Below are 13,035 nucleotides of genomic sequence, written 5' to 3'. Positions count from 1 at the left end.
AAGAATCGTTGAGTTTTCATCAGCTTACAATGAGCCCTTTATATCTACAGAGGGGGCGGGTCCTCTCCCACGGAGGCCGCCATGTTGCACCACCATGTTGCTACGGTAGCCCAGAACGGACAAACCAATCACTGACTCTAGAGAGGGACTTTCATGTTTTTTGAGAGTTTCGTGGCCACCGTATGTTCTCCTAGAAGCTTGGAAGGGGAGGGTGTGTGTGTGTGTGGGGGGGAGGGGTCACCACTAGATGCCACTAAATCCTACACACTGGTCCTTTAACTTTTTTTGATATACTGTTCGTAATTAAGAAATTACTTTAAATTTGAAGAATTTCATATTTTTTACATGTAACTAAGTAAAAGAAGTAAAAGATTACCTTTTAATATTTGAGATTTCAAGATGGAATTACTTTATGTTTTCAGAATTAATACATGTAAATAATAAAGAATGAAGAATAACTTTTTTAAAATTTTACTTTTATGCACCTGTAGCTAACTAAGGATGTATGTGGCCTGTTAAAGAGTTTTGTTTTATTTGCTATATAAGAAAGTAAAAAATTACAATTTTATGAATATATCAATATTTTTACATGTAACTAAGTAACTAATTAAAGGATTACTTTACTTTTTAAAGATTTGTATACATGTCACAAACAACATACATGACCTGAGTTTTATACTTTCTGTTTACACACACACACACACACACACACACACACACACACACACACACACGTATATGGATGTATTTATACATGTAACTAAAAACTACTTCTTTCTGCACTTTCATACGTTGTAAGCATTGACAGGTGGATGTTACATATATCATCATTAATCACCATGTATAAACATTGTTTAACTTATAAACTATTTTATTTTAAAGACATTTTGGTTTGAAACTACAGAATAACTTTAGTTTATTAGTATCTGAGGATGAAACTGTGCTTCCTCATAGTTTTCTGAAGTTTGTCTTTCATCCTGAAAAGCTTAAAAGTACAAAACAACATCAAAGTAAGGTCATTACTTTAGCAACACCTTCCCCCCCCTCAAGACGGTTGGCATCCTCTCTTCAGTCGAGATCCCGCGATAACTGCCTCTTCCCCGGCTTCCTCACTTCAAACCTCGCGATAGGTGCGCAGCCTCTTGCAGTGTGGCTGAGAGCAGGGAAGCCAAACATCGCGGATGGTTTCTTATCTTTCAGCACCTTAAACTCAACGGAATTGATCAAAAAAGCGTTGATAGCATGTTTTTGTAACACGTGTGACGAAGAGAAAGAAAGACGAGTCAGTAACAGTAACGGAGGAGAGATAGTTTTGGATAAATCAACTTTAAGGTTACTTAAAGTTAAACTTTAATTCGCGTAAATGTACATTTTTTTGTCCTGAGTGGTGAGATTTGTCGCTCAAAGTGTTCAAAGATAATAAAACTAAGACACAAACATATAAATAGTTTTACTTTTGTTCAGAATGTGTTGTTTTTGTGTTGAGATGATCAACAAAATGGGATTATTTGTCCCTGCATCACTGCTGCTGATGTGTTAACGACTCGTTACCGAGAGGAAAGAAGTAATCCAGTGTGTGTGTGTGTGTGTGTGTGTGTGTGTGTGTGTGTGTGTGAGAGAGAGAGAGAGAGAGAGAGAGAGAAAGAGAGAGAGAGAGAGAGAGTGTGTGTGTGTGCGTGCGTGCGTGCGTAAAGAGAGAGATGCTTGGTGGCCACGTCCCCTTGGAGACTGGAGAGACAACACGTGATGAGCTTTACTTATCAGGTTTAGAGGGAGAGAGACACCGAGACACACCGAGAGAGAGAGAGAGGACGGAGTTGGGAGTCCGGGGAGGAATTAAAAAAAAAATACAACTCAAAACCAACGTTTTCCTCTCGACGACTCCTTTCCTCGAGGCGTTTTTTTTTCCTCCTCCGGGAGAGGAGAGAGAAGGGAGGAAGAGAAGCAGCAGAAGAGGAGGAGGAGGGAGGGAGGGGGGAGGAGGAGGAGGAGGAGGAGGAGGAGAAGCCGGAGTAAAGTTTGTCCAAGTTTGCACATCCCTTCGGAAACGCCATTTTGATTCCTCTCCTCTCCGGAGCAAGTTTGCTGCCTCTCTCTCCCTTTCTTTTTTTTTCTTCATCCCTTTTATCATCCACCATCACCGCCGTTCATCATCATCATCATCATCATCATCGCCCCCACCACCAACCACCACCATCATCATCCTCGCCACGATGTCTCGGCGCAAGCAACCCAACCCCAACAAAGTCAAGCGTAAGTCTGCTTTTTCAGCCTCTCCATCGCTTCATTTGGTGCTTTTTCTGCCGCCGTGCGCTCGGCTGGGTCGCTGTGTGACGTGTTTGGGGGTTCGGGGGTGAAGTTTGGACTTGTTGCGGCTGTTTGAGTAAAGTTTAAGTTGAGATGTGTGGGGACGGTCAGAGAGGGGAGAGCAGTTTTTCTCTCCTCTCCGTGTTGCTTCCTAGTTTGATGCGCATCCAAGCGGTGGAATTCAACCCAGGTCTCTTCCTCATTCAGCTCATTGCAGCTAATCATCACTAACAACTTGTTTTTTCGACTTTTGGTGTAACTTTATCACCCGCGTGCACGACTCGTGCTGTTATTTGGTGGTTTTGCCTCGCGGGGAGGGTGGCAGGAGGGGGTTCAAAGTCTGCTCGCCGCCGGAGTCGAGCATCCATATCTCGGGTGCACTTTGGTCGAAGCCTCGCTGCTAGTGGCCATGTGTAAAGCTACCAGACACCAGCGTCAAGCCAACAGCAACCAGCAGGTCTGTTTCCTGTCAGCGCTTTCACAGTAAAACCACCTGTTGATGCACACAGTGAAACACAAACATTCATTTTTCTATGAAGCCATTCAGCTTTATTGTAAGGAAGGTTGTGTTTGCACATACGTGCGTTTACATGAATGGCTTCCGGGTGAGCTCTTGAATGCATTGATTTAGTGTTTAACTACTGTAAATCTAATCTGGAGGTCAATGAAAGCAGATTAGACTCGCCGTATAAATTACTACCACTTAATAAAGAAGGTTTGACTGAGTTTCGTGCACGCTGGTGATGCTTTTGGATGTTTGTCACCATCACCATGAGTGCACAGGGTTTCACAGTAGTACACCTGTATACGAAGACAAGCATTTTAAATCAGTTAGATTGGAGGTATTTTTGGTTGGTAAAGTTTATTTTTACACGTTTCACTCGTAGACTTGTTTTCGAGTGTGTGAGTTTTAATTTGAAGTTGTGATCACCTCTCTTCCGGTCGCGCACGCGCTAACCGCCGTTAACTCGACGCCGCTGCCGTGACCTTGCCCAGACACACTTAGCAAGAAACCGACCGCTGTTCATTTATAAAGTGCACCAACACGTCGCCGAGGCGCTCAGCTTCGACGCGTTTCTCGGTGTTTGACGGTTTTCGCGGCTGTTTTGGCGACTTTCCGCCGCGTTTCGGAGACTTTTCCACCGTCTGCTGTGACGCGCAGCCAGCAGCAGCAGCAGCAGCATCGACGTGACGCCTGTTGCATCCTCCTCCTCCCCCCCCTCCTTAGCCCCTCTTTTCTCTCTGTCGACATCACCCACCGCTTTAACTTCACTTTAAACGCTAACCAGCGGCTCATTCTCGAACTTTAAACCGTCTTCGACCTCAAACCGTCGACTTTGTGAACTTTTTCGGCGGTTAATTAGCCGTTAGCAGCGTCTTCGTGTTTCGGTACACGGAGGAGGATGCTGGCCGCGGCCGTTAAGCGTAATAATGTCGGTTTAGGGTGTTACACCGTATGTGGCGACCCATCAGATTCTGCGACCTGCAGAGGTGGAAGAAATACTGAAAGTACCAATACAGCAATGTAAAAATACTCCATTACAAGTCAAAATCCTGCATGAAAACTCCTACTACAGTAAAAGTACATAAGTATTATGAGCTTGATGTAGTTAAAGTATTGCAGTAAAAGTAGTGGTTTGGTCCCTCTGACTGATATATTATTATTATATATGACATCATTAGATTATTAATAGTGAAGCATCAGTGTTAGAGCAGCATGTTACTGTTGTAGCTGCTGGAGGTGGAGCTAGTTTACTTTTACTTGAGTACTTAAAGTAAATGTAGCAGGTAATACTTCTTTACTTTTACTTGTAATGAAGTATTTTTACATTGTGGTATTGATACTTTAAAGGATCTGAGTACTTCTATTGCTGCAGGTCAGAGAATCTGATGGGTCACCAAATCCGGTGTAACACCGGTGTCAAAGAGAGTTTCTTATCTGTGCTGCGGGTCAATGATTGATGGATCGGTTTGGATGTTTGAGATGAACTGATGAGTTTTTCCTCCTCTCTGTCTCAGGGTTGAACTGGTTAGATAATGGTTGCTAACCCCCACCTCTCCCCTCCTCCACACTGAGGAGTTTTACAACCAAAGTCCTCTTTAAGTCCCCAATATTTTACACTTTTACTGTATTTATGGTAATCAGTCGTGAATTTATGGCAACTTGACCTGATTTTTATGGCATCTTTAAACCTCACGGTGTCCGTATGTTGGGATTTAAAGTGTATTTTTGGTAGTTTAATGTGAGTTTATTGCAAGTTTATCTCACCTTGTGGCATTTTTAATCATATTATTGCATTATGGGAAAGTTAGTATGACTTAAACTCACTTCAGGGTATCTTATTATGTTCCTGTAATACTTCTATATGGATTAAATGTGTATTTATGCTGGTTTAATCTGAGTTTATGGCAAATTTACTGAACTTTGTGGCAGTTTTTACTACATAGTAGTTTTTTATAATATTCAAACAGGGACTTTTGGTGCATTATGAGAACGTTATTGTGACTTAAACTCACTTCAGGGTCTCTTATTGTGTTCCTATAATACTTCTACATGGATTTAAAGTGTATTTATGCTAGTTTAATGTGAGTTTATTGCAAGTTTAGCTCACCTTGTGGCATTTTTTAAATCATAATGGCATTATGGGAACGTCATTGTGACTTTAACTGGCATCAGGGTATCTTCTAGTCTTCCTATAATACCTTCTGTAGGGATTTAAAGTGTATTTATGCTAGTTTAATGTGAGTTTGGTGCAAGTTTAGCTCATTTGGGTCACCTTTTACTCATATTCTCACATTATTGGAACATTATTGTGACTTAAACTGACTTCAGGGTATCTTATAATACTTCTATATGGATTGAAAGTGGTTTAATGTGAGTTATGAATCATATTCTTGCATCATAGGAAAGTTATTGTGACTAGAAGTGACTTTAGGGTATGTTATGGATGTTCCTGTAACACTTCTATAGAGATTTTAAAGTGTATTTGCTCTGCTTAATGGTTGATTTATTATGACTCAGTCATGCTTTATGATATCTGTAACTTGTATGAGCTTTTCACACTGTTTGTGTGAAGTGTCTGTAGCGCTCACTAGTAGCTTTGTTATTTTTAGCTGCTGTAGTTTTTCTATAAAGCTTCTTCAGACACAGAACGGTGACTAACTGCTGGATTTCATTGTGTTTTTAAATATAGAAGTATTTGTAAAACACTCTAACGTTGTATTGAAGCAGCTCAGTAGTGAGTTTATGGTGTATTTATTGTGTTTTATGCTACTTTATGTCATCTTCAGCTACTCTATCATCCATATATTAGTATTCATAAGAAGATTTTTTGAGCTGAACGGTGTCTTTAAGGCGACCTCATCCTATATTTAGGTATATTTTAATCACATATAATAAGTAGAAGCCAACAGTCAGTGCTTTTAGGAAACACTGTAAATGATTTGACACATTTCTGACATGTTGTGTTCTGACATTAGCTCGTGTGTTTGCGGTGCAGCTCCTGCAGCCTGTCGGATGTTTCTCAGTGTTTTTTTAGATGAAAGTTTTTTCTGGGATGAAGCACCGAATATTCCTGCTGCCTTTTGGTCCTCCTCTCCTCTCTCCTCCTCTTCCTCATGACAGAGGAGGAGGAGGAGGAGGAGGAGGAGAGATCCGGATGAGCAGTTAGCATTCCATTACGAAATTCAACACTGAGGCCGAGCTGGGCCCTCGGCGACAGGCGCAGATCTCTCTCTCTCTCTCTCTCTCTCTCTCTCTCTCTCTCTCTCTCTCACGGACAGACAGGCACTTCTTGCTAAGGGGGAAATTTTAACTCGGCCGTCCACGCCTCCACTCCTCGACTCAGGGAGCAGCAGCACTGTTTTCAAATGGAGATGTGTGTGTGTGTGTGTGTGTGTGAGGGAGGGAGGGGCGTTAATCAGAACATCAAAGTGGATGTCTTGTGAATTCCTCGGGTGAGCCGAGGTGCTAAAACGTCTTTTTTTTTTTTTTTTAAAGTGTTTCCTTCTTCTTGGCCGCCGTGGCAACAGGAAAGGATGCTGCTGTGTGTGTGTGTGTGTGTGTGTATGTTTGTGTGTGTGTTTGTCTTTCTGTCAAAGCTCTTCTTCTTCTTCTTCTGTGGTGGTGGACATTTTAAAATGCTGACGGCTGATGATGTAGTCGATGATGTGTCCCGCTCTTGTACACAAAGAGTGTCTTGTGTGATGCGGCATCCTCCATTGTGAATGTGTGTTTTTTTTTTTGGGAAGTGAACACACACACACACACACACACACACACACACAGAGCCTGGAGTTACAGTCATGTAAAGGCATGATGTAGCATGAAGGGATGCTTGTTTTAACTTCTGTACAGGTGATAAAGCAGCAGGAGGAGGAAGAGGAGGAGGAGGAAGAGGAGGCTGTGACTTCATCACTGCTTTTAGATTCACAGAATCCTTAATGATCATTATAAAGAAAGATTTAATGACTCGTTGATGTCACATGTTTACTGTTATCAGTTTGTTTAATAAATAATATAATAAAGTTTATAGATACAGTTTTATGAATAGTTTTGTTTGTAGGAAACAAACGTATTTATTTATTCTGACTTTTGTTTAATATTTCAGTTCAATATGATTTGTGACATTAAAGATCTTTAGGAATAAATGATTAAAAATGTTTTTAATTAAAATATAATGAAAAATTAAAAAGTATTTTATTTATTTAGATTTAAAAAAAAAAAGTTTTTTGATTTAATCTTCAGAAAAATAAACATACCAAATTAAAAAAAAAAAAAAAATCTAATAAAATACATAAAATAAAAAATAAAGAAAAAAATGTTGAAAAAAATGTTTATAAGAAATTAAAACAGAATCCTGATCTGAAGAGAAAATGTCTCAACTTAAGTAGAAAAAATATTCAAATATTTTAAAATGATAAAAAAAAAGCAAAAAATTTAAATAAAAAATGTAATAAAATATAATTAAAAATACAGTATTAAAGTAAATACTGAATATTATTATTATTATTATTATTATTATTATTGTTGGAAATTTACACATTTTTAACATTTTGTTGAAATAAATAAATTAATTTAATTCTATTTTTTTATTCATGTGTATGAAGTTTAAATTTTGTATTTTTTAATATATTATTTTATTTTTTATCAGTTTATTTTTTTTTAGTTAAACAGCTTCAGTTTTCTATTGAATGTAAAAAGTTCAGCGTTTGTTACGTATCGAAATACAACGTTATTGATTATTGATTTCAGTTTCTACTTTAATGATTCTTTCTAGTTGATTGTATTGAAGCATCGCGTGCGTGTGTGTGTGTGTGTGTGTGTGTGTGTGTGTGTGTGTGTGTGTGTGTGTGTGTGTGTGTGTGTGTGTGTGCGTGTGTGTGTGTGTGTAACCAGTATGAATTAATGGGGAGTTTCAGTGAGACGTTTGTGTCCGCTGGGACAGAAGTGAGGCAGCTAATTAAAAGCTCTCGTCGTCCTCTGAGACTGTTGTTGTCTCCACATTAACCTCCATTTATCTCACACACACACACACACACACACACACCCCTCTCTCTCTCTCTCTCTCTCTCCATTGATTCCCACAGTTTCAGTCACATGACGAGCTCTAACAGCCGAGCGCTTCACTTCAGACGATACCTGAACTGCTTCTTTTCTCTTTTATGAACTGAAGACGTTTTTTTAAATGTAATTAAATCACATTAATGCAACAGTTAGTGAGAAACGTGCCGACACACATCTGCAGCTGGAGATCACCTTCTGTCTGATCACCTTTAGTGTCTGACGTGAGTTTAATTAGTTCACTACGATCAGCAACTTATTGATTGATCAGCAGATAATCCAAGAATCTTTTGATCACTTTTTTTAACGTTTTCTGTTTCCAGCTCCTCAGATGTGATGATGTGATGATGTCATAGCTGACAGTAAAGTCAATATCTTTGGGTTGTGGACTGTTGGTCGGACAATATTTTATATTTTATTGATCAAATGGTTAATTGAGAAAATAATCAGGTTTATTGATAATTAAAGTAATGTTTAGCTGCCTCCGCCACACGTCTGTAGAATAAATCATCAAATAACTGAAAAAGCTCCAGAAAGCACAACATGTGGATGTTTTGCGTGAACAGGTTGTTTCTCCGCCATTACGCCGTGTGTCAGAGCCAATCAGAGCGCGAGCTGGTTTTTACTACAACACGCTGGTTCCACATCAGTCCGTCAGTCCATCAGTCAGTCTGTGCATCGCTGACGGCCGGCTGAGGTTTTAAGGCAACTTACAAACACGACACCATCGGCTCCACAGACTCTCTGTGTGCCCAGCCTCTATTTATAGACCCGCCTTTTTTAGATAAGATTATGTTCCATCCCCCGACAGGAGGAGGAGGAGGAGGAGTTAACATACAGTTCAGAAAGGTGTGGAGAGGAGGAGGAGGAGGAGGAGGAGGAGGAGGAGAGGGGGTGAAAGTTGACTTCAGAAACTTGACCTATAATCTGTTGGCTTCATGTGTCGACATCATGAAATAAACCCAGAAACACATTTCGAGCAGGTCATTTCAACATCTGCAGGTGAAGAAGAAGAAGTTCAGCTTAGTTTACTAAGAATCAGCCTGCAGCTTATTACTGCAGTACAAGTACTAATAATGCAGTACAACAGTAAAAAAACACATGTTGTAGCTGCTGGAGGTGGAGCTAGTTTACACTACTTTATATACAGTTAGCTAGTTTAGTCCAGCGGTTCCCAACCTAGGGGTCGGGCCCCTCCAAAGGGTCAGCAGATAAATCTGAGGGGTGGTGAGATGATTAATGGGAGAGGAAAGAAGAAAAAACAAAGTTCTGATACACAAATCTGTTTTCAGTTTTTGGACTTTTTCTCTAATCTTTGATTTTTGCTGAAATATTGGATCATTTGAACATTTATTGAAATGAAAGCATGTGAGAAGTTTAGAGGGAAAAATCACTATTTGGTGGAGCTGTTAACAACTCATAGACATGTGAAATGTGACCCCGACTACACACTGCTTTTTGTAAGACGTCAAAAGCCAAAAAGGTTGGAAACCACTGGTTTCATCTTTAACAATGTGTTGTATTTTAAAAGCTTGTTATATTATCCATTGTGTCAAATCTTCATCTGAAAAGTAACTAAAGCTGTCAAATAAATGTAGTGGAGTAGAAAGTACAATATTTCCCTCTGAGATGTAGAAAGTAAAGTACAAGTACCTCTAGATACACAGCCTTCTTGTCCTGGTAGAATAAACATCAAGACTTTGTATGGACACTACATCTCCCATGATGCATCAGTGGACTTTTAGGTTTAAGTTTTCAGTCGGGTTTCATTTCCCAATTTCATAATTTTGTTGAAGATGAATCGATTATTTTCAGACCAACTCAAGACTTTTTGTGTTTGTACTTCCTGATTTTAAATAAAGAATTTAGATTAATTCTGTCATCACAGACACGTTGAAATCACGAGAGAATCGATGCTTTAAAAGCGACGTGAGCGCCGCCATGTTTCTTTTATTTTTAGCAAGTGTAACGATGCACGAACTTGATAAAACAAGCGTCAGACTTCCAGTCGTCCAGCAGCAGCAGGACGTCTGTGAGGAGCTTTAACAGCTTCTTGATCAGGCTGCAGATACCGCTGGTTGTTCCTGCTCTGCTCTGGGTGGAGGGGAGGGGGGAGGGGGAGGGGGGAGAGAGGAGGGGGAGGGGAGGGGGGATGTGTGTCGCTGAGGATGTAGACGCTGAGGTGTGGAGGAGGAGGAGGATGAAGGGTTGGGGGGAGGGGCGAGAGTCGAGCTGTTACACCTTCACATGGACCAAATGGTTCCTCACCTTCCTCGTCTGAACACAGAAACCAGATTTCCTCTAATAATAATTCAAAACAAACTTTATTTAAATCTTTTATTTTAGTTCCAGAGTCGCCGGCAACACAAGACGTCATCTACAAACGACTCAACTTAACAAACTACAAACTTACAAACTGTCTAACATCTAACGATGCTTCTGTTAGTTTAGTTTGACCAACAGTCAAAAACCCTCAAAGATACAAATAAAAGAAAAAAGCTCATCATTGTGAAGCAGAGATGCTGGAAAACACGACTCACAGCAGTTTAATCAGTGATGAGGATAGTTGCAGATTCAGTTTCTGTTGATTAGTAAACAGGTTTCAGTTCTGCTTTTGACATGCATCATGTGTTCAAACACTCGCTGCATCTTCAGCACAAAGACAAACAACAATTATCATCATTATTGATCAATCAGCTGGTTTACTTTTCTTCACTTTCAAATATTCACTTTATTTTGGTGAATGTGCGTTTTAGAGAAGCAGGAAGCAGTTTGCAGCGTTTTTTTTTTTTTTTACAGTTTATGACAGAAGTCGACCTCATAGAGGATGTTTGAGGTGAAACTTCATGAACATGAAGCTGTGTGTGTGTGTGTGTGTGTGTGTGTGTGTGAATCAACTCACAATCAGGTTTTGTTTTTTTTTTTATCAATAAACGGATCAATAGTTTAGTGAAAAAGCAGAGAAGTGAAGTCAGAGTCGTCCAGAGATGCAGCGAGACAAGAAGAGGATGAGTGTAACATGAGATGTGGGATGAATAGTGCTAAAGTAGGACACACACACACACACACACACACACACACACACACACACACACAGAGTTTTGCATGTCTGATGGGCGTCCTCCTGTGTGTGTGTGTGTGTGTGTGTGTTTTTGTGGGAATGGTATCACACACACACACACACACACAGTGAGTGCACCAGGACTGCCTTGTGGTTTCTCTGCTGGGTTTAAATTTAGGCGAGAGACAGCTCAGTTATATTGGTGCACGCACACACACACACACACTCTCTCTGTCTTTATATAGCAGTGAATACTCTATAGTTAGAGTGTGTAAATATTACAATCCTCTGTGTTTGGCTTGAAGCTTCACATCAGCTGTTGTCAGCTGGTTTACATGAAGCAGCCTGTTGTTTGCTGTTCTGAACCAGTCGAGCTGCGACTGTTAATCGATTAGTTGACGACTGTTTAGTTAATCAGCAACTGTTTTAATAATCCATTAATCACTCTGAGTCACTTTTTTTTAGTCCAAATTCTCTGATTTCAGCTTCTTCAATGTGAATATTTTCTGTTTTTTTTTAGTCTCTGTGACAGTAAATGAATAACTTTGACTTTAGGAAACACTGATCAACATTTTATAGACTAAACAACTAATCAATGAATAGAGAAAATAACCTACAGATGAATAGATGATGATAATAATCCTTCATTGCAGCTAATTATCAGTAGAGCTGTAATCAATAGTTGATTAGTTGATTGAAGGAACAGTGATGTCATCACCTGCTGCTCTTATATGATATTAAACTGAATATTTCTGATTTTTAACTGTTGGTTGAACAAAACAAGACGTCTGTTTTCACTGTTTTCTGACCAAACGATTATTAAAAATAATCAGCTGATTAAGTGATAATTAAATCAATGGTTAGTTGCTGCTGTGTGTGATCACAGCTGTGTTTTAAATATTGTATAATAAGATCAGAGTGTGACTGTGAAGAGTTAATATTTGTCATTTTCTATCATCACAGATGCTAAACATCAGTTCAGTGCTGCAGCAGCCTTGACCTGATGAGTTAGTTACATAAGTCAGCAGATAAGCCGACTCACATTTCAACCTGCTTCATCTTTTATCTCCTGCTGTTTGTTAGTTCAACAATCACACACAAGTTTTGACTCTATTTGGTGTCCAAAGTGGAAGTTTAGAGATGTTATTTCATTATTTCAACATCTTCTACAAGCCAGATGTTTTATTTCTTATAAAAGATGATTTACACTCAAAACTTGTATTCATTCAGCATCTGATCCCTAAAAGCTCTTAAAGCTCTTTGATTTTATTACATTTAAGGCCATAAAATGTCTTGAAAAGATCTTCAATTTTGAGATGATGTCAAGAAATAAATGAAGTCTCATGTTTGTTTGGTTTCAGCTGTTCCTCTGTTTTTAGGCCGAAATGAGACACGTAACGAAATGATTAAATATGTCTTAAAAAAACAGACAAAATATCACATAAATTTATCATTTTGTACATTTTTCTGTAAGGATTAAAAGGGACATATTATGATTTTTGCTAAGCTGGTTGCTAAGCTGGTTGCTAAGGTGGTTGCTAAGGCGGTTGCTAAGGTGTTTCCATGTGTTGTTCAGCTCCAACATGTACGGATGGATTTGACAAGTTGACATTTGGAGTAAAGAAGGAGAAAAAGAAGTGAAATCCTGCTACTATAGTTTGTTTACGTAGCCTCCGGAGCAGGAGGAAGCTTCCTGAAAGCTGACCAATCAGAACAGAGTGGACTCATCAGGAGGCGGGGCCTTAAAGAGACAGGAGCTAAAACGGCCTGTTTCAGACAGAGGCTGAACTGAGGGGCTGCATAAAGGACCAGTAGAAGATAAATAAGGAGTTTTTAACTGAGAATATATATATGGAATATAAATCTAAAGGCTGGAAATGTGCAGAAGGTTTTAGTTTAAGGTGTTTGAAGGGTTTTAGTTGGATGAAGGGTCTTTTAAAAAGCATAAAGTTTGAGTTCAGAAAGTGTCTCTGTTCAAATGTGAACTGCTGTTTAGTTGTTTTTTTTGTCTGGTGGGTGAAAATGTTGGTGGAAGCTCAGCAGCAACATCTCTGACACTTACGTAACTCTGTCTCTGATAATAAAGGCTTCACATGGTCCAACG

At 39.4% G+C, this 13,035-nt stretch overlaps 1 protein-coding gene across 4 annotated transcripts in view; it reads left to right on the top strand.

Annotated features, from left to right (window-relative positions):
- The first annotated feature begins 1,700 nt into the window (after nucleotides 1-1,700).
- The window catches only part of rreb1a (ras responsive element binding protein 1a), a 71,391-nt gene continuing 60,056 nt past the window's right edge, over nucleotides 1,701-13,035 (top strand). For 2 of the 4 annotated variants that reach the window (XM_044339135.1, XM_044339134.1), the window contains exon 1: nucleotides 1,701-2,253. In XM_044339135.1, coding sequence (XP_044195070.1) covers nucleotides 1,701-2,253 — 553 coding nt within the window. The remainder of the gene's footprint in view (nucleotides 2,254-13,035) is intronic. The other 2 variants (XM_044339137.1, XM_044339136.1) reach the window with 1 other exon arrangement.

The sequence above is a fragment of the Thunnus albacares genome, chromosome 21 (genome assembly GCF_914725855.1).
Source record: "Thunnus albacares chromosome 21, fThuAlb1.1, whole genome shotgun sequence".
Taxonomy (NCBI): domain Eukaryota; kingdom Metazoa; phylum Chordata; class Actinopteri; order Scombriformes; family Scombridae; genus Thunnus; species Thunnus albacares.
Note: the sequence above shows the minus strand (reverse complement) of the source record. Positions and strands in the feature narration are given on the sequence as shown.